The following is a 21,937-nucleotide window of genomic DNA, read 5'->3' on the forward strand; positions in this document are numbered from 1 at the left end:
GCAATCTAAGTCACATTGCATTGACTGGATATCCTAGAGATCCACGTAACTATATATCTGACCTCTCTGAGTAATGGCATGCCTTTTAGATTGCATTGTGCTGATATCTGCTTGCAATCTCAAATGGACTGCATTTTTGTCGCATTGGATGGACAGGAACATAACCCTCCAAGATTACGTTGTCGCTGCAGCAAACGAATGCGTATTATCGGGGTCATAGATTGTATATAGTAGGTCATAGGTTCTGTCATAGATTACTTTGTTTGAGCAGCTTCTTGTATACATTAACGGGATTATATTCCCTTTACGGATTCAGTTTTATATTATTGTGAAAAGCTTACTTTGATTTTCTTTATTGGTAGCGGTGACATGGTGCAGGTTTAGTCCACTGTTTGGTCAGATTGGGGCTCATCTTAGCAGTCTGGCCTTAGTAATATAAGCTGTGCTAGCAATTATACCAAACTAAAAAATAGACCAGCTCTGCTGCTGAAATTCTAAAAATTGATTTCTGTGGGTTTTAGTGGTTTGTCATTGAGTTGCATATGTATTATTTATGCATAATTTACACCTGTGAAGCTGAAAACATTGAGGTATTGCACAAGTTTACAACAGAATTGGCAATAATGGTAGCTATTGGATAGGGTTATCTAAGAAAATCAAAGTTAAATCAACCTATTCAGCAAGTTATTAGTTGTACACAACCTAAATGTGACCCCAAAATAAAATCCGATGATGAAACAACATCTTGTGATATCTAGATATTTTCAACAATTTATTATTAAAATTATGTTAAAATTAAAAAACCATAAAAACCAATTTCCAGCGTGCGACGCCGCTCCTAGGCATGCACGTCGCATTTTCCACGTCACGTTTTTCTATTTTTTTTCTTTTTTTCTTTTTTTTTTATTTTTTTTACCACGTTAAATCTTTAAATATTGAGTTATTATTGAGTTCGGAGACAATTTGGTAACCAGTATTTATTACGGAGATAATCCAAGACCTCTAATTCTCTAAGCCCCTATTCTCTCCCTCTTCAAGTAATTCGACGTTTTAAACTAAGATCCGAAAACTCTATCTTTATGTTGAAGTGTGAAAGTTTAATTTTGCTATATCAATTTTTCTAACTCGAAGCTTAATTTGTTTCTTATTAATTTAAATTATATTGAAATTTACTAACGATTTATTCGTGATTTAACATTCAAAGTTGCATGTTCAAAGTGTAAACATGTTCAAAGTGTAATTATTCACGTTCACACGTGCTAATGTAGGTTGACTCATAGGATGCCTACACCGGTCATCTGAGATTATTTAGATTAACAATTAATGATAGATGGGTCAGCTAGAAGAAGACTGGCAATAATTGAGATTATTCCAGTGTTTTTCCTAATACAAATTCTCAATCAGCCGTAAACTTAATACAGAGTGTTTGAACATTCGAATTAGAAATTCCTACATTGGGTTGGCCTTCGTAAAAATTCGGCTAAAAATTCAACTCCAGACAAACATCAAAATAAATTAGACTTGCCAATTTCAGAAGCATTATGTAACCATAACAAACTGCACCAGAACTTTTGATAACAGGCTAACAGCCACTGTAACTGCACATATAAGTTATATAACTATCATTACAATATGTACATTTTGCACATTTTTCTTCTAGTGTAAGACAAAACCTGTATAGACAAAGACATCCTAAGTTAAATTGCAATTCAAATTGCATAGTTGATATAGATGTCCTCGATCTGATCAGAGAACTCTTGACAAACTTCCATCCGATCAAAAACTTGGGCACACCTTTCAACAGGCGGTTTGACGTAAGAATGAAGTGAATCAGGTAGGTAGTTAAAAGTGTTATGTTAGAATCAATAACTCCAGATGACGTGCAACATTTACACTTCGACAGCCATGATAGATGACGCACATTTCAGCTGCAACATGTGTGCTCTGAGGCTGCAATCTTTAACCTGTTTTCCATCCAAACCAGCAGTTACAATATAAGCATATATTATTTTAAACATAAGTTATCGTTCAGTAAAGCCACTCCAATAAGCAAAAAATGACTGACGAGGAAAATTGAAACGGGAAAAAGCTATTAGTGCTACCTATATAGAACCAAAAAAACTGAAGATTATACCACCATAGAACACCAAGTCATATAAGACATAAGAATATATTAAGAGCCATCAAGGTACTTTACCCTATGTCTAAAATCAGCAGCTAAAGTCCACTTATCATCAAAGTTGCAGTCCTACCCTTAAGGAGGCCGGCAAGATGAAAACGGTCGTGTAAACAAAGAATGCATGTCAATCTTTGATTTGATAGGGCCTCCCCTCTAAAATAGCTATTTCTCTTTTTGACTATTAATATACAACACAAAACCTCTAATGGTATTTTAGTATTTTTAAGGCTAGTTACTTGAACAGCTCACCCATTGGCTTGCACCCATTTTATAAATTAACTCCGTCTATCATTGACAACCCACGTATATGGCATTGATGAAAAGGGTTCTAGATCAGACATCTCCATATTAGATGGTGGGGGTGCTTGATTAGAAAGCTTCAAATACTACCACCCAAAAAGGGCAGTGACAAAAAACACTGAATAACAGGCAACAATACACCATTCCTATTACAGCTTCTACAGTAAATAGCAAGTGCTTGAACCATATATTTACCTGCATGGCTGCCAACATTGATAGGATGTCTTTGCACTCATTAAGGAAAGATTGTTCTTTTACAGTAATGCTGGCAACTTCTGCCACCAATGAATTCACATCCTCAACCTGTCAGTCACAACAATTGAGAACAGATCTAGACAAGGTCAAAATGTTATCTTGGACAGGCAACAGAATTTCTTCAAGCCTTTTTAGAAAACAAAATAATGCCTGAACTGAAATATATTCATACAAGACACAACTACTTAAGCAATGGCATGAACAAAACAGAAAATTAGCATAGCTCAATCCTAACACACTAAAGGGTTCAGCAATACATTAGCAACTAGTATTCAAAGAAACAGTCGAGCAACAACGATGTTGAATGACGACTACTGTGCTTCAGTGTACACCATTTCAAATTGATTTTATTTCTGTGAGCTCATATTGATATCCATGAAATAATCATTGAAATGGCAAGTGGTGATCAGCCATATATATTCAATATCTTTATATGAATTTCACAATATTTTATAACATTTATCATACAACCACAGTTGCAAATGGTTAAAATTGCACATTAAAGAAAAACTTACACACCCAAAACCATAAGAGCCACAAACTGAACAACCATGGTAACTCATTGCCAAAAGAATTACAACACTCAAATTGATTGTAAATAGTATCCCATTACTAGGTTCCAATATTACTATTAGGGTGTCACAAAATAAAATGTATTTCCAAAAACATCACTTATATTGACTACAATACACCTACTTTTTTACCTTTCCCATATGAAAAACCCTAACATTTCCCCGTATATCAGTGCCAATAATATTTTTTTACCTTAACTATACAAAATTCGCCTACTTTTATGAATTTTACTTACTCCCTGTCCCAAAATGATGTGGTCATTTCAATTTTGCACCATCTGAAAAATTGTATCTTTGACCATCTAATTATGTATAAACAAAAATTATAAAACTACACCTGACGAATCCAATAATATCTCACATGACTAAAATTTTTAAAAAACATGTTAAGAAGAATATTTGGTCAAAGTAATTAAAGTTTGACCATGAAAATGAGAAATGAGCACATTATTTTGAGACGGAGCCAGAGGGAGTACCTTTAATTCACGTGAAATATGAGAAACAGACAACTAATAATGGGACAAGGGTAATTTAACAAAACCTAGACAAAAAAATGTAGATGCCATGATTCTAAAGTAACAACGCACGCCAAAGTCATAAAGACTAAAAGGTCAAATGAAGAACACAATGCAAAAATAGAAGTAGGTTTGGTCTAAAGGGCTACTTTAACAAAATGCCAAACACTTTAGGGGCTGCTGATTTCTGTACAAGCATTTACTATGTAAATAGGGAGTTCAAGATCAATTTGAACATGGAAGACAAGAATGACGAATGAAGGAGAGAAAGATGATAATTAATGGAGAAGCAGCAGCAGCTGGAAGCTGTAATAGGGAGGGTGATTAAAGGCTAGATCACCCAACTTAAGATTCATTGACCAACCATGACAAGTGGTAATTACCAAAAAGCAGGGATGGGGTGGAAGAGGGAGGGGGGGGGGGGGGAGATGGAGCAAGGAGAAGGCGAAGTCACCAAGTAACTGTGCAACACACTTTTGTATACACATTAAGAAACAGAGAGAATATGAAACGGCAACAATTAATCAATCTAATTATTTCCCAACCCCCGATTCCTTATCCTTCTACAAAACCATACCACCACCACTGACATAAGACCTATTGTGAAAAGACCACATAATATACTAAAAACATCATCGACAAACTAAATCAAAAGGAACTTATTACTTTAATCTTTCATTTTTTTTTAGAACTTATTACTTGTTTCAAATCACATCAGAAAAAATATGTTCACATCCAATAAAAAAAAGTTTGATAATACTTTATAGACTAACATGCGACGTTTTATAATTAAATGTCTTTAATTCCGTAATAAAATAAATTTATATAAATTACATTTTGACAAAGTACACATTAATAAATATCTATTAAGACCCCATTTGATTTTTTTTCCCTTATAGATTAGCGTAGATATAAGGTTAACGTTTTAGTCAAATCAGACAATCAAATCAGATCAAATTAGAAAAAAGAGAATCAGATCAAATAAGCAAACAAGAAGGTGCTGAGTGTGGCGGCATGAATAGTGAGTGGTGGCGACAAGTGGCGGTGGCGTGTGGGAGTGGCGGTTTTGATGGTGGCGATTTAGGATATAGCAGTGATCTTGGTTGGTGGTGACTATGGTGGACAAGGTGTACGGAGGGAGGGGGGGAGTTTGAAGCAAAAGGAGAGTGTGGTTACAGGATATTAATGGGCTGGGGTAATTAGTGGGTAATATTTTATATGTTGCTTAATTAGGGGTAGTACAATAACCTTGTAAGAAAAAATTTCTATGTTGAACTGTGTTGCAACTATTGAGACATTTCCTTTTAAGGAAAGTGTTAGCACATTACGGAAGACAAAGGAAGTATAAAACAATTCTATTATGTGATATTGTGATCATCATGAATTCCACAACATCCATTAAGACATTAGTATGGGGCTCACAAGCAAAGAACCATGCAAACTGGAATTTGTAATTTGATTTTCCATAATAGGAAGTATAGTTGGGTATTTCGTATTCAATAGTTCAGATTATTTAGATTTAGTTTGATACTCTTAAATCTATTCTTCGGAGATAATAATGAGAGGGAATTTACAAGTATTGAATTCAAACATATGTTATTCTAGATAAAACTCTAACTTTTACATTCAAGTCTAAGGGTAATATACTTCCTATCAGAATTCACACATAAATAAATGAACATTGGATTCAATACAATCTAAAATTAGATCAACAAATCAAAACTGCAAAACAAGCAACATGGGAGGAAGAAATTATGCTTCTACTAAAATAGAACAAAAACATAGAGTTAAAGAACCAACCAAAAAAAAAAACAAAATTGCTTACCAAAAAAAAACAGGGATGGGTAATGACAATGCTAATACGTAATTAACTAATGGTGAGGAATGGAACAATGAAGATAAAAGATCTGTATCTATGGGTCTTAGTTTCAAAAAGCACACCTTGGTGGCCTCATGACATCTTCCAAGGCACAAGGCGTTGCGCCTTTGTCACTTGATGGTTTAAGGCTCTAGTTGCTGCTCACTTTTCAAATATATTTTGAAAACAAAACATGTGTCTATATAAAACCCCTAATGGTCGGGTGAAAACCCCTAATCCCCAACTCAATTGTAAATTGAAAACCCTAGTTTCGAAGAAGAGTGAGAACTACCAGACAACCCGTTCCCTACCACAACCAACGGTCTCTAGTCACCGTTTGCCACCACAAAACTACTGGTCTTCTATCTTCTCTTTTTTCCTTTTTTTGTCTATTCTTCTTCTTCTATGCTATTCTTGTACCTTTTTTTTTTCTATTTTGTTTCCTTTTCATTTTCCCTTTTTTTGCTTCATTTTTTTCTCTGTTTAACCTTTTCCTTTACCTGCTTTCAGTTTTCTGTCTTATTGTACTTAAAAAAGAAATAACTGTTATGCAGTTTTAAGTACAAATTTTGGTCTACAAATGATTTTAAAGATTTTAGGCAATTTAGGTGCAACTGGACTAAAAAAGACGTGGGCCTGCGCCTTGCACCTCACACCTGTTAATACTAAGCTAAGGTAGATCATTAATAGGATTATGAGGTGTGCTTGAGCAACCAAGCAACAACCTCACTCAGAATGACACAAACCACGGTCCAGTACAATGACCAAATGCAGATTTGATTGGTGCCCCCATTTACACTGCAAAAAGAATACCCCAATAGCCCAAACCTAGATTGTTTAATTTGGAAAACAAGTCTAAATTTGCAACCCATTTGCCCATGGTTAATGACTTTTTCTCCCAGTAGAACATTGGTCATCATGGTATTAAATCTTAGCCACATTCTAATGGGGTGTTGGGTTAACTACAAAATATGGGTTTGGAAAAGGTTTAGAATCACTCAAACCCAAACCAGGTTCACATTTTTTGCAATTTTCATACCTGGGGAGCCCCACTCTCTAAACCTCCAACGAGGGAGGGGGGGGGGGGGGAGGTGGGTTTGGAAGAAACCCCCAAGTCTGGAATCATCAAACCAAAAAAAATAATGTGAAAAATAAATAATAAATGGAACATTGTATTTGTAATTCCGTAGGCTATCAATGCTACTCCACCATTGCCTTAATCTCCGATCTAAATTACCTAACTCACTTCATGAAAATTAGCAACCTTCAAGTCAACCCATACTCAACCAGTGCTATAGACTAGCAATTGCCGTTGCCAAAAAGATTTTTTCTTTGGAATTTGTCAAAAAAAAAAAAAAAAAAAACAAAAACATTCCTTCTTTCCAATGCTTTTGATGATGTGTTATACAGAGTATGATTTGGAGCAATTTTGGTAGTGACTTAAGATATGAGCAGCAAATTTATTTAATTTGTTTTTGAAACAATGTGTGCAGCAATATGGTGTGCAATTTTGAATTTGTCAAGGAGAAAGGAGGAGAGCAAAAACATACTTCCTCCGTTTATAGTTGCAACACTTCTCTGTTCACGCTTGCCGATGCATGATTTCAATCGTTAATACCAATATGTAAAAATTATAAACATTTGATATTAAAATGTATAAATTGAGACGAAAATAACAAGATCCCACATGACTATATTTTTGCTTAAGTATAAATCATTAAAGCTACTCAAAGTGAAACACATGAATAACGTAAAAGTCAAACTGTTGCAACTATAAAAAAACGGAGGAAGTATAATTTTTTATAAATAATTGTGCCGGTGAAACTAATGAAAATTAATTCAAGTTTTATGCAACCAAACACACGAATTAAGGTACAAGTTTCTAGGTATGACTCAATCCAAACCCATGGGTTTAATACCTAACACCGTACCTAATACCTGCAGATGAACCAAACGCTCCCTAAAGGGTTTTGGGCTTACCATGACAGATATTAGGCCACATTGCCCATGGAAATGAATTTGAACTGTTATCGCAAACACATCCAAATATAAACTAGGGAGGTCACCACTCACTATTTAGTCCATAACTGCCTCTTCCACTCCTTCAACCACCTTTTTGCCCTTTTGGCTTTGGGGTATTTGGCATCATATTTGATTTAGATCCTACTTTGTTATTTTCAATCGATAAGTATTTTTAAATTTAAGGATTGGATCAGATGTGGTCACGTGATTTTAGGTTCGGATCAGGTGATATGTTACACATTGCCTAATCTTTCTGGATATAGATACTTCCTTCACTGCCCACCAAAATAAATAAACAGAAGGCTCCCTGCCCTTTTTTTACTCCATCAATTGCTTATGCTCTTAGTCTGTATTTAATTTGGGTAATTTTTCCAATATATTTGATCCATTAAGTTCTCTTCCACTTCCATAACTTTCCCTTTCATAACTTTTGCAACTAGGGTTACAAAAACTATTCCAAAAGCTGTTTGCCTGATATCAATTTTTACATCTCGATGTACCTACTGCATTTAACATATACGAAGTAGGCCCTATACTGTAGTAATCTACTATGCAGTGATGCCTCATATACGATAATTTATGTACAGTTGAACATAGGATGGAAAGGTAGCTTTGACGTACCTTCTCCAACAGTGAACATATTGAAGAAGCCATAGCATGCATCACATCTGCAGCGGAGCATATCGCCTCCTTCAAATCTTGAATATCACCCTGAATAAATAATGCCAAGAGTTGCAGTCAAACTTGACTCTAAAGATTTAAATCACCCAATAAAAAAACCAAGTCACTTACCTTAGCTCCACCAACAAGTGGAAGGCGTATTGTGCTAGCCTCTAATGACTCAATGGCTCCAGACAATGAACTACAGTGATCCTTGACCATAAGAGCCCAATCTTCCAAGTATAACATCTGCACTCATTTTAGGAGCACATAATAAGGATCAAAACAATCATTAAACGCCAGGAGCCTTGTGCACTTAGACAGACAGTTGCTTGAATGACCAGTCTAAAACAAATAATGTTAACAGTTCTAGCTTTTAGAGATCCAAGGCTTCCAGATGCACAACAAAAGAAAAGACAATTACATACAGGTCCAACTAATACAATAATTTTATTTTTTTTTTTTAAAAAAAGGCCAAGTACGTAGCATCTAGAAAAACTTGACATGGAATGTGGTAACCTAATGCCCTTCTATCTTATTATTACATTTTTATGATCAGCAAAATAGCTAATTAGCTTCAGTCCTCTGAAAATAATACAAATCACAAGCCTTGCACATTTTAAAAATTGCAGAACTTAAAATTTTAAAATAAAATAAAAACATAAAAAAAAAACCCTACATATAATCAAAACTAAGTTTTACTGTATCATTAACAATAACTAATTAAATAGTATATAGATCCACCGTCTTTTTTTTTTTTTTTTAAATTGCAACATTGGAGAATTCACGCTTGTAAATGCACATTTTATAACTTAAATATCTTGTATTTTAGTAAAATTAAAAAAAAAAAAAAAAAAAAGAAAGAAAGATTTTATGAAAGTATATTTCAAAATGAATCTAACAAGTCCCGCATGACTATAGTTTTCCCAACATAGAAATTACAAAAGACAATTAAAGGACTGTGTGTAAAAGTGCATAATTTTAAACATTGCAATAAAAAATAAAATACATGGTGGCTGTAGTCTTACTTGCCCCTTCAATATAGACACAAGCTTCAAATTCTGCTTCAGCCATTGTAGCTCTTTCCTTTTACAAGAGACTGCTTCGAGCATTTCAGAGGTTGTTTTCCATGCATTGAAAAGACTCCTCTGGTGCATATGTGAAGAAGTTAGAAAGTAGAACCACATAATAACATTTCAATAAATGAGGGCTTCTTATACCCAACTATTCATGACCAAGAAGGGGGAATTCACAGCATAGGGCTCAATTACAATGTGATAGGCCCCAGTTGGTGGGACCAAAAGTCTACAAGTATGAATGAGAAATTGATAGTTGCTGCTGTCTAGGACCCATACATCTCCTGTCAAAAGCCAATAATATTGACAGGAAGCACAAGAACAAGATATGTTATAGGACTCAAAGAATGGTCACTGGCAGCATGCTCCACTTACTGGGGATCATGCTGCTGTCTATTTTTTATAATGCAGTACTGGAGCATTATTTCCATTATCCCATCTTAGATATTTTATATGCCGCGGCAGGCAAATAATAAAATCCATAGCATGGGGATCACCTAGATCCCAGGAGCAGCTCACGTATGTGATTACTGGTGATAACAATGTCGATACCTGCACACCTTAGCGCAGCAGGCAAAAATCCCTTTCCTTATGTCACAAATAAGTGCTGCAGCAGTAACTAAATTAAAACAAGGATCTGAGCATAACCCAAAATCCTAGACGCAGTTCCACACATATTTACAACAGACAACAATGATTTAAAAACCCTTAAGAGAATTCAAAGTCAACTTCAGTCGATGAGCCAATCACTGTTTCACTCAATGGGGTCCAACTTGTTTGATCTAAGCAAGAATTCCTCACTTGTGTTACTTGGCTGGCTGAATAGCTTAGTAATAAGCCCATGGTTTTGTCATTACCATCTAAGTATGGATTTTACATGGTGCAACTTGCAAATTGAACCTAGCTCTTTAGCTTAGTCCCATTCAGGCACATTAGCTAAATGGGAAAATTAACTTGCTTAATTCTGGTTCCAGGCTGAGAGATTTCATTCTTAGTTTCTTAGTTAGTTTTTAGTAAGTACTCATTAGCTTTCCATAGTTAAGTAGGAACTCATTTCCTTTTCATTCTGAAAGTGGCATGAGATTTCCTTGGAGATCAAGGAAGCCTGTTTCCTCAATCTTGTATGAGATTATTTCTGGCAGCATGATACTAATTTTACTCTAACCAGGATTAGTTCATAAACCGATAGCCTTATCAATACACCCACCTAGTAAGTGAATTAGCTAGAGCTTCACATAATTTTGATGCTCATAAGTATCTAACAGCACATTAACTAATAAATCACAAATCATTAGAGTCATAATCACGCAAACAGGAAGCTTGGGACTTTGAATTGTCCCATTCATACTGGCAAACACGTAAGTTTCAGGTAACAATTAAGCAACAAGTAACTTTGTATGTATATAGCAGCTATGTTCAGTCAGCAAAAAGAGTAAATTAAAAGTATTCAACACGTGCAAGTGTTTACATGGAATTCACCCATATCAGTAAAAGTTCAGCATGTTATTGACTTATATTATAAAATATTTATATGATCAAATGTCATGTATTCAACATAAGTAGTAGAGATGAAGAGTCAATGAATGACTTTGTCCCCTTAGTTATAGCAAAAGTACCATACACATCATCTAATCTATCAAGTGGGGCGCACAAACAAAATTATTTGACAGAAATTGTAAGTGGACAGTGCTACCTAAACTTTTTTGGTTTTCAAGTGTAGTATTGGTTATTAGGTAGTTTTTTAGAAAATATATAAAAAAAAAAATAGGTGCAATTATTTCCAAAAGTGGTATTTTAATCTCCAACAAGTTTCTCAGCTTGATAAATCCATTGGGACTTCACATTATAACCATAATCCGGATAAAAAAAAATAAAAAAAAAAAAAAAAAAAAAATTACTATATTTGACTTGTCTAAGAAACAGATGTTTTTCAAGCTTAAAGCATCCTACGGGTGGAAATTTCCGTGTTTGAGTAAGGAATGCCACATTTCCCACTCCATCTTTTACCTTTCTCCTTCTCTCCTCTAGTCCTCTCCTATATATCTTCCCCTCCATCTCCCTACTTTCCCCCTTCCTCTCTCATATTCTCTGACCGGTAACCAAACAAAGGAAAGTTAAATTCAAAAGCATCCTACGGGTGGAAATTTCCTTGTTTAAGGAATGCCACATTTCCCACTCCATCTTTTACCTTTCTCCTTCTCTCCTCTAGTCCTCTCTAATATATCATCCCCTCCATCTCCCTACTTTCCCCCTTCCTCTCTCATATTCTCTAACCGGTAATCAAACAAAGGAAAGTTAAGTTCAAAAGTGGATTTGTATTAAAATTTATAATTACTTTGAAATTATAACCCAATCCAATGTAACTCCACCTTTATCAAACACAAACTTAGTATCTCACCTAACAAGTCCAACAAAACCATTTGTCTGTCCTAAAAGCCCATCACCAACCCACCACTCTTTCCCTCATATAATAAAAGACATTCTTGACATTGATTAGATAATGACTGGACAAGCTAATCAAACCTTATACATGTCCCAGTCCCTGTATCATACTTCCTCATTTTCCTTATAATTGTAACCCTTTTATAATTCACAAGTTTTACTAACTAAATTACCTAAAATACCCTTAGTTTAAGCCATGGATAAGGTAGGGTAGGTATGGATAGATGGGTGGAGTGGGCAAAACATTTTCTCTCCTCTTTCCTTGGAAATACGACATTGTAAAGTGTTTTAGGAAACAGAGAAATTATAACACAGTTTTTGAACTTAGTTCAGCCAGGTAATATGGGTGCACACTTGATTTCTACATTACAGCTTCATTGAACTTAGTTCAGCCAGGTAGCATATATAAATTTTGAAGCACTCCAATGCACCATGACACCATATTTTGCCTTGAACACAGAGGGAGCAAAGAACAAAGATATTGTCTCAAACTATGGCTGGCCCTGTATGAGGATTGCAGATGACATAATGGGTGGACTTCCCATAACCAACACTGTTTGCATAAGTATAAAAAACAAGCCACGACAACTATAATTGAAACATGGAAGGTAAAACCATGTGAGTAAATAACAAACAATTGCAACCTCAATCGGAGTACATCACATTCAAAAAAAAAAAAAAAGGTTTTTGACAGGCAATTGAGAATAACTACACCACTTTCACCGCGATAGAGTAGCATACCTCTGCGTTGAACTTTTGAAAAGACAAGGAAGCCTCAGTTCTTGCATTGACAAACCGCCACTGCAAGTGCCTATTATGCAAGATTCGAAGCAAATGTGCATCACCAAGACGACTATCACCCACCCTTACCCTCCTAACATCAGCGCCAAAGCGAAGAACTGATGGCATGCTGGTCACATTACTGGCCACAGCATTTCGCACCCTAGATGGACTAGCTGTTCGACCCATCCCTACTGAAGGGGAAGCCTTCTCAAATGCCAGGGTTGATCCCAGCTTATTTGGTGATGCAGGTCTCAAAGACATCCCTGGTTTACTTGGAGATGGAGGCCTCAACATTGCGCCTGGTTTACCTGGTGACGCTGGCCTCAAAGTTGTCCTTGGCTTACTTGGTGATACAGGCCTCAAAGCTGTTGCTGGTCTACTTGGTGATGCAGGTCTCAAAGAAGTCCCTGATTTACTTGGTGTTTCAGGTCGCAAAGATGTCCCCGACATACTTGGAGATGCAGATCTCAAAGATGCCCCAGGTTTACTTGGTGATGCAGGCCTCAAAGATGCCCCCTGTTTACTAGGAGATGCAGACCTCAAAGATGTCCCCAGCATACTCGGTGATGCAGGCCGCAAGGACGACCCTAGGTGATTCGGTGAGGATGGCCTCAGAGACCCACGAATAGGAGATGAAATTCCTCTACTACTGACAGGTCCTATAGGCGACGCACCTGAACTATCCGACATCAACCTCTTAGGTGGGATGAGTTTAGGCGGAACTCCCCCTTTCAACAAACTATTTCTAGCCACTGGAGAACCTGACTCTGAGACATGTTTGGACCGGAAACCATTAGCCTCTTGCCAAAATTTCGGAGAAACCACGATACTCCGACCACTACCCTTGCCACGACCAACACTGGCATTACTACTATCTTGTGATCCTGTGGCTGAATTGCACTCAGATGACACACTCTCCCTATCAGAAACAATCGATTCCGAACCCTCATTAAGGCAACTAGCATTATCGTCCCTAGTCCCCTTAACTACATCATCTTTACTCATACTTCTATTCAATTTACAATCACCCATCAACGACTCTTGCAGGACCCTAACCACTTTGGTAGTAGATCCATTGCTTAATTTCGTACCCTCACAACCCCCCAAATCAACACTCCGACTCAACGAGCTAACTGGCGGCCGCGACCTACCTGGCCACGGCTGATTCTGCTCAATTAGCCTAGCATTTTCTCCTCCCGCTCTCGGCGTCATCCTGGATGGAATCGCCTTCCTCTCCGGATTAACCGCTCTCAAACTCGCAACCGGAGAAGACGAATATTTCGTAGTTTTCTTACCCGTAGGCGCCGCAAACGACCCCCCTTGGAATGATGCTGAAAGGCCTTTCGAAGAAGACATCAGCAATTTTGCAGTACTAGACATCTCACCGGAAATTCTCTCCCCTCTCAATCTCGGTGTAGTTGGTTGGCGCCGCTCTACTGACTGCGAACGCTTAACTGCTGAATTAGAATTCATCGCCGGTGTCGATGGAACGGCCGTCCCTGTCCTAGAGGGAACTGGGGAAGGACATCGGCGGGAAGAGGGGGAAAAGTAGGAAGAATTGGAGATAGTTGAAGAGGAAGAACCAGATGTGGAGGAGGAAGAAGAAGTCGACAAATAACGAGAATTGACCTCCCGAGATTTCGGACGCCGATGATGAGCTGCAATGGCGACATTGTTGTTGCTGTTATCTCTCTCCGACGGCAACAATGGAGGTCTCTTAGGTGTCGACTGCGACCGTAGATTCGGGTTCGTCTTCAGATTCGGCGTTTTGGGTGCTGCTACCACCATTATCAACCTCCTCCAACTCTAAATCGAAGCATCAAAAAAACCCTAATTTTATGTTTCTCTCCAAAATTAATCGTTCACAATTGATGGTGATGATAATCAAAGATAAATCACCGCAATGAGAAAGCAAAAAATTAGAAGAAAGAGAGAGAAATTCGATTCTTTTGAGAGATAAAATGCGACGATCTTTCCAATTTCCGGCACTTTTAGGAGAGAGTAGTATACAATTGAAGAACCTGACCGTTATACTGAGGAAGCGCTGATAGCCTGATAGTTGGGACTTGGGAGAGAGAAGAGAGGTGATATTTTCTTGGTGAAAAGCGGAGGAAGCGTGACAATTACTCCATTACAGTAAATATTTTTTTCAAAATTGTAATTAATTAGGAGTAATTACTGGTAGGAAGAGGGAGGAGCACAACTTAGGGAGAATAACGGTCTCCAGGATATTTGTACGGATTTTTATTTTATAAAAAATGTTAAGAAGGGTCAAACTCGAACAAAACAAAACAATTAAACGTAGCGTAGTCATATCTATTGACATCCTTTTGATAGCTTGTTATTCAGCACAATATGATTTTAGAATGGTTTTGAGCTTTCATATTATGAGAAATTTATGTCTTAGTTCACTAATTACTCTTTTTTTTTTATGCATTTTTGTGTATCTCATGTTTCACGGATTTTGTTTGTGTTTTTAATGCATCTTAGCACTTATTGGCACCTATGAATATTGTAAAATAAGTGTTTCAAAGGATACAAAAATATAAGAATAATGTGCTTGTTTGATAAAAAGGAAAATGGTTTGACGTGACATTTCTGTTGGGTTTTGCGGTATCCGACACCGAGCGAAAACAAAACCCGGTAACCGGATCGCATACATAATAATTACAACATAAACAAAAGCATGCTAATAAACAAAACACAAACACACAAAGAGAGGAGAGAGAAAGAAACTCACCCTAGATGCATGCTTCGCTCACTCAATGAGCTCGGACTTGAAAGCTTCAAACTCCGCAAGTGCGAATCCGCCGACGGCTCACACCCTTGATCACCGAACCGGAACCGCCCCCTACCCCGTAGCTTAGACGGGGCTAGACCAAACTTAAGTTAGAGTTTACGAACTAAGGTTTTCATTCTCGCTTTTGGAGATCCCTCAAAGTTCACCAACTCAAGTGAAAATCCCAATACCCAATGATTGATATTTATAAGGAATTGTTCCCAAAAATTCCCATCATCTTTCAATGTGGGATAGTTGGTAAAATAAAAAAAGTAAGATTTAATTTAATTCTAAATTAAATTAAAAAGCCAAAACAATCACCAAACGACAAGTGTCACATGGAGAGCAAGGGAGTAGATGAGGACTACATGGGAGGACCACACCTTCCTTGCTCCCCAAGCCATCCCTCACTAAGTGGGTGCAATGGGAAGCCGCCAAGTGACAGCCCGCCTTGGGCACCAAGGCAGCCATGCTGGCGCCCAATCCCTCGGCTGGGCCTGCTCAACTGGCCCTTCCCGCACCTGCCCGCAACACCAAGCCACGCATATGCGGGCTGCTTGTTGCTGGGCGCTACTGCTATGCCGCGCACCAAGCTCAGTGCTAACAGCAACAGCAGCTCACTGGTGTGCGAGTGCCTAAGCGTGCTAGCCCGAGCTAGCTAGCGCTAATAGTAGCTAGCGTGGCCAAGCGCGCTAGCTTGTGGCTAGCCTTGCTAGCACGCGAGCAAGGCCAGTAAGCCCTAGCCAGCACCCACATGGGGTTGCTGGGCTTATGGCCATGCTAGCGGCTATGGCTAGCAGCCCTATATAGCCTAGCCCTCGCTTGGCTAGGCCAATGCGAGGCTACGGCTATATATTGACTTGTTGTTTGGTTGATTTTTCCATCTCATCTATTCTTAAATTCGACTCGACTTCCGACGCTCAGCTTCGATGCTCTAAGCTTGAAATTCGACGCCTTAGTTCGTAAAATCTCTATTGACTCATTTAATCCTTCGGATTAATTCGTCGCTTCGGTTCGGTTACACAATTGGGTGTGACCCGAAGGGTTCAGTCAAGAGCAAGCTGTAATATTAATTATACATTTATATTATTGATCGGAAGTGGCCTCCAGCTAAGCATTCTGATCACTTGACCTCACCGAATAATTAGCTTCCCTAATTAATTCCAAACCCTCTATCGGAATAATACACTTGTTCGAAGGACACCATTCCTTTTAATCTCCCACTTGTCCTTCCGGACAAGCGCGCTGTTTGTGTATAACCTATTTCTTATGTCACCTAATGTCTCTTCATGAACTATAGGGTAAGATTCTTCGTAATCCTTATTACGTCCAGAAGTGTTTCTCGATTTCCGAGTTCGACTGTCAATAAGCAGATGATTTCTGAAATCCATCTGAGCACGGCCATGCATTTTCACAATCTCACTCATCGAGAGGCCTTGTAAACAACAAAGACAAATTCCCTATTTGTCAATAGGGGGACATTCCCAGTCTGGCATTGTTAGCTTCCCTTACTAAGAGGCCTTAGCCGCCCGAGTGTTGCCTTTATAATCATGTAACACCCCCAAATATCTCTCTACGTAGATTGTAGAAAATACGTATAAATACCGTAGAGATAGACTTGGTTGTATTACCGCCGCGTAATAACGCAAGGCTTATACAAAAATACTTTTGCAGCGGAAAACTTTATTCTTTATTAAATAAACCATAGTAAAATTCGTTCATAATTCGTGACACAAAATGACTCAAACTTTTCCTAGCTAGGTGAAATTCCCGTGGACTCTCGTATGCTAGGTAAATATTTCAGGTGGGAATTGATTGATGCATACGAGAGTCCACGGGAATCATTTACGTTTAATTTATAAAGTCCGTGGACTCTCAAAGCCAAAACAAAAGCACGTATTAGCAAAATATGCTAAGTAAGTCATGTGTAAGATAAGTAAAACGTAATTTAAATCATTTACGTTTAATTTATAAAAGAAATACCAATGTCGTATTCAAATAGAACTTTTCCAATCCAATTCTTTTAATACAAGTTAAAACTCAATCGATTCATTCCAAACCAATTCCTCACTAAGTGTGCACACCCCCCAAGTGGTTTACTTTATAATCAAAGGCCAAACTTGAGGAAAGACTAGGTCATGCAAAGTCCATAGTCTTCTCTAATCTATTCCCTAAGTGGGATTCATAATACATCGATTGATTTGCATAAAAGCTCCTTTTTAAAAATCCGTTACACTTGCATAAAAATAAACTTGTAATTCTTTTCCAATAATTTCCAATCACAATTCAAAGTCTCTTTTAATTTAAATCCAAAAGCATTAAATTCAATCCGACATAATTCCGTAATTTAATACGGAACATAAAACATAATTTCATGCGTTACATGTAATTTCATACGGGACTTAATAAGTTATAATTTTATCAAATAAATATGTTGTTGTAAAAATATAATTTCATACGGAGTTTAATAAAGTATGATTTCATACGAACATAATCAAATCATAATTTCACATGGAACATAGTAAAATATAATTTCACACGAAATGTAAATATTCATAATTTTATACGGAATGAATTATAATTTCATACGGAACATAAAACAGAGTTTGAAAGTATCAATCCACATAACGTACCTTGATCAACCTTGAGCGATTCACAACTACTTCTCTAATTCACGAACACCCTACACATAATTATAACCTTAATTAATATAAGGCTATCAAATAAACACAACAAAAACTTAATTAAACTACCCTATATGTGCATGAATTAATTATCATTATATAAAATAATTTTTTTTTTATAATTTAAAGAATTTTTTTCTGTTTTTATAAAATTAATTTGGGTAAGAAATAATATTTAGAAAAATGATTAATAATATAAAACAAGATTAAGAGAAAGGAGGGATTGAAGGATGGTGGAGGAACCAATGCAAGGGGAAACAAGAGTGGCCGGCAGGGGCGGCTGCTGGTGGTCGCCGGCAGCAGGTGGTCGTCGGTGGTGGTGGGCGCTGGCGGTGGCGGTGGTCGAAAAAATGGGAAGGAGGAAAGGGGAGAAACCTGTGAGAAAAGGGAGGAAGAAGAAGAGAATTTTCTTGAGGTTTTTGGTGTGATTTTTGGGGTGTTTGAAAGGGGTATTTATAGGTGTTTAAGTGATGGGTTTATGGTATTTTAGGGTTTATAAATTATGGAAGTTTTTGAGGAATAGAAATTAAGATTTTAAATATATGGAAGGCTATAATATTTATTTGATCATGAAATTCTATTTGGTAGGTTTTAAGCTTGGAGTGTAAGTATGACATAGAATCAAATAATTTTAGGTTTAAGAATAGAAGTAAAGAAATTTAAAGGATTTTATTTTTAATAAAATAGTTTAAAAATCTTTGTAGAAAAAATCATGAATGGCCGAAAATATTGAGCAAAATATTACTCAATATTTTCGGACCTATTATGTTAGTTTAAGGGTTTTGTAAAATACTTTATTTGTCAAAAATTAAAGATTTAATAAGTTTATAAATATTTGGAAGAATAAAATCAATTTTCTTGCTAAATTATTAGGGTGGCTGAAAATTTGGTTTATAATAAAGTATAAAATTAGATTTTTATTATATAAAATTTAAAATATTATTTTATTAATTTAGGAAATCATTTTATTTCGTAAAAATAATTAATTTAGCAAATAATTAATAAAAATCGGATTTTTAATGTATAAAATTGGAAAATATGCTTCATTAGTTTAGGAATTAATTTTATTTTATGAAAATACTTTTACTTAGAGTAAAATCAGATTTTTTAATTGTAAAATTCAAAAATGATATTTATTTAGTTTTAGGAAATTAATTTTATTTCATGAAAATAATTAGTTTAGCAAGATATTAAGTAAAATTGGATTTTATTGGAAAAATCCGAAAATACTATTTACAAAAAATTAGATTTTTAAATTCGAAAATACCTCTAATTTTATTAATTAATATAGTTTTTTTTTTATTATGTATTTAATCAAAATACTATTTATAAAATTTTTAGTTTATCCATTTAATTAAAATAAATGATTTAGGCGCCAAAATTCAAATATCATTTTGGCTCCAAAACTGAGATACTCTTAAGTTAGTAAATACGTCGAAAATACGAGACTAAATACTCTTTAATTTAGAAAATACCTTTCAAAAATACAGGGTATTACAAATCATCTTGTACGGCAGACGTTTGACAACATCAAAACGGACTAGTACTCAAACAAGAGAACTTACAATACTCATGGTTGTGGAAAGAGGTTCCGATAGCCATAATGAGTAATATACTTATGACGATTGTTAAATATCTTAAAGTGTTCTCATAGGTCGATCTAGTATAGTTCCAAACCAATACCTATGCAAATGATTTATGACATTCTTGTCCTTGTAGCAGAAGAAACGGTACTATAAATCATACTATACACTAATCTCACACGGACATTAATTGTCCAACTTTCAAATGACCTCGATTAGGGATAATTTCGATATGACATTCAATGTTCACTTAATAGGCGTTTCTTTATCCAAGACTTGACTTGATACCCTATTTTGAATTTCGTCAAATCTAATGGACTCATTATTTAATTCTTAACTATAATTAAATAGTTTGTGGAATAATTAGTAAAATTTTATCCTACTATGAAACTTTCCACTGTTTCATCTTATGATAAATGGTTTTCCCAAAATGTTTTAAGAGTAATACTCTTTTACAAAACATTTATAGAAATCACACCCATATCTAATATGCTTGATTTCTTTTATGCAATTGTGAATGTTGTGGTTCACTTATTACATAGGTTTAGTTATCATTACTTTGCAAATCTTAGCATCTTCATTATTGAACACTTTCATAATAAGATGATAAAATTTGGGTGTGTTATGGATTATATGTGATCTAGGATTTATTGCCCAAGTGATGGCTCCCACTCATTTTCATTATTTGAGACCTTCAACTTGGCAACCTATAATCATCAAAGTTCAACAACGAACTATCCATTGAACAACATCCATTTTATTGCCTTTCCATACTCCGACAGGACATCTTGTGGCTCCACCTCGCCAGCTAATACCGAAAGGCATCGACAACAACTGCCAGTCATACCAAAGTTTCCCGGGAAAACTACAACAACCAGAAAAGTTCAGAAAGTAGAATATTGAAAGGAATAATGTCCTTCCAACAAGTGTATTATTCCGATAGAGGGTTCGGAATTACTAGAAAGCTAATTCTTAAATGAGGTCAAGTGATCGGAATGTCTAGGTGGAGGCCGCTTCCGATCAGTAATATTAATGTATAATAAATATTACAGCTTAATCTTGACTGAACTCTTCGGGTCACACCAATCGAGTAACCGATTTGAGGCGACGAATCAATCCGAAGGATTAGATGAGTCATTAGAGTATTTTGAACAAAGACGTTGGATATCGAGCTAAGTGTGTCAAAATCGAGCATCGTAAGTCGATTCAAATTCAGAATTCGTGAGACGAGAAATCAAGAAAAAGTCAAGTTTAAGCTAAGCCATAGCTTGGCATTGGCCTAGCCATGCGAAGGCTAGGCTAGCATAGGGCACCAACCGCATACATGGCTGTTCCGCAAGCTAAGCATGCATGTGCGTGCTAGGCTTGCTGGTCGAGCATGCTAGCGGGGATATTGCGCCTAATCGCATGCTAGCTAGCACTAGCACGCATGGATAGGTTAGTAGGGGCGTGGCAGCAGGTGCCTTATGGGCAGCGAGGTCCTAGCAAGCATGTTAGGCCATGCGAGCAGCAATGTCGCACAGCATAAGGCCCGGCACGCAAGTTATCCTGTGTGTGTGCTGGCTGTGTCGCTCAGCAAGGCTGGCAGGCAGCCAAGCCTTGTGCCAATACTCATCATGCGCGTATGCGGTGGGTTGTGCGAGCTGAGCAACGCATAGCACAAGCAGCAGCTAGCAGGTGAGAGCTAGCAATGTCAGCACAGCGTGTGCGTGTACTGCACAGCGAGGTTGGTAGCCAGCTACGCATTACGCCTATGCCCAGCCACACCATGTGCATGAGCCAGCGTATGCGTGTAGCACATGTGCGTGTGGCTAATATTGCATGTGGTTGGATATGCATGTGAGAGGCATGTGAGTGTGGGTTTGCTTGGGAAGAAAGGGGAGAATGGTCCCCCCCTATGGTCCTCACCTAACCCCTTGCTCACCTCTTTACACTTGTCATTTGTTGATTCACTTGCATTTCAATTTGATTTTTGAATTAAAAATAAATTTGATAAAATGCATTTTACCAACTCTCCCACATGGATGGGAGATTAAAGTTCAAGAGCTCCCTTCCCTATAAATACCCATCATTTGGGATTAGGAATGGACACTTGAGTTGAATTCAATAAGGCATCTCCATATAAGTGAGAAAACCTTTAAGTTCGTAATACTCTAGTATTTTCTTGGTCTAGCCCCGACTAACTTTCGGGATAGGGACCGTTCAGGTCGGGTATCGATATGAGAATAA

The 21,937-nt window shown here is 36.8% G+C and overlaps 1 protein-coding gene across 1 annotated transcript; it reads right to left on the reverse strand.

Moving 5' to 3' along the window:
- Positions 1–1,505: 1,505 nt before the first annotated feature.
- LOC110724409 (protein SNOWY COTYLEDON 3-like) lies at positions 1,506–14,788 on the reverse strand. The gene is made up of 6 exons (XM_021903829.1): positions 12,621–14,788; positions 9,390–9,509; positions 8,494–8,610; positions 8,323–8,412; positions 2,675–2,782; positions 1,506–1,964 (listed from the first exon to the last, which is right to left on the reverse strand). The coding sequence occupies exons 1-6, from the start codon at positions 14,448–14,450 to the stop codon at positions 1,890–1,892; spliced, it is 2,340 nt and encodes a 779-aa protein (XP_021759521.1). The 5' UTR covers positions 14,451–14,788; the 3' UTR covers positions 1,506–1,889.
- Between the last annotated feature and the right edge of the window lie 7,149 nt (positions 14,789–21,937).

The sequence above is a fragment of the Chenopodium quinoa genome, unplaced genomic scaffold (genome assembly GCF_001683475.1).
Source record: "Chenopodium quinoa cultivar QQ74 unplaced genomic scaffold, ASM168347v1, whole genome shotgun sequence".
Taxonomy (NCBI): Eukaryota; Viridiplantae; Streptophyta; class Magnoliopsida; order Caryophyllales; family Amaranthaceae; genus Chenopodium; species Chenopodium quinoa.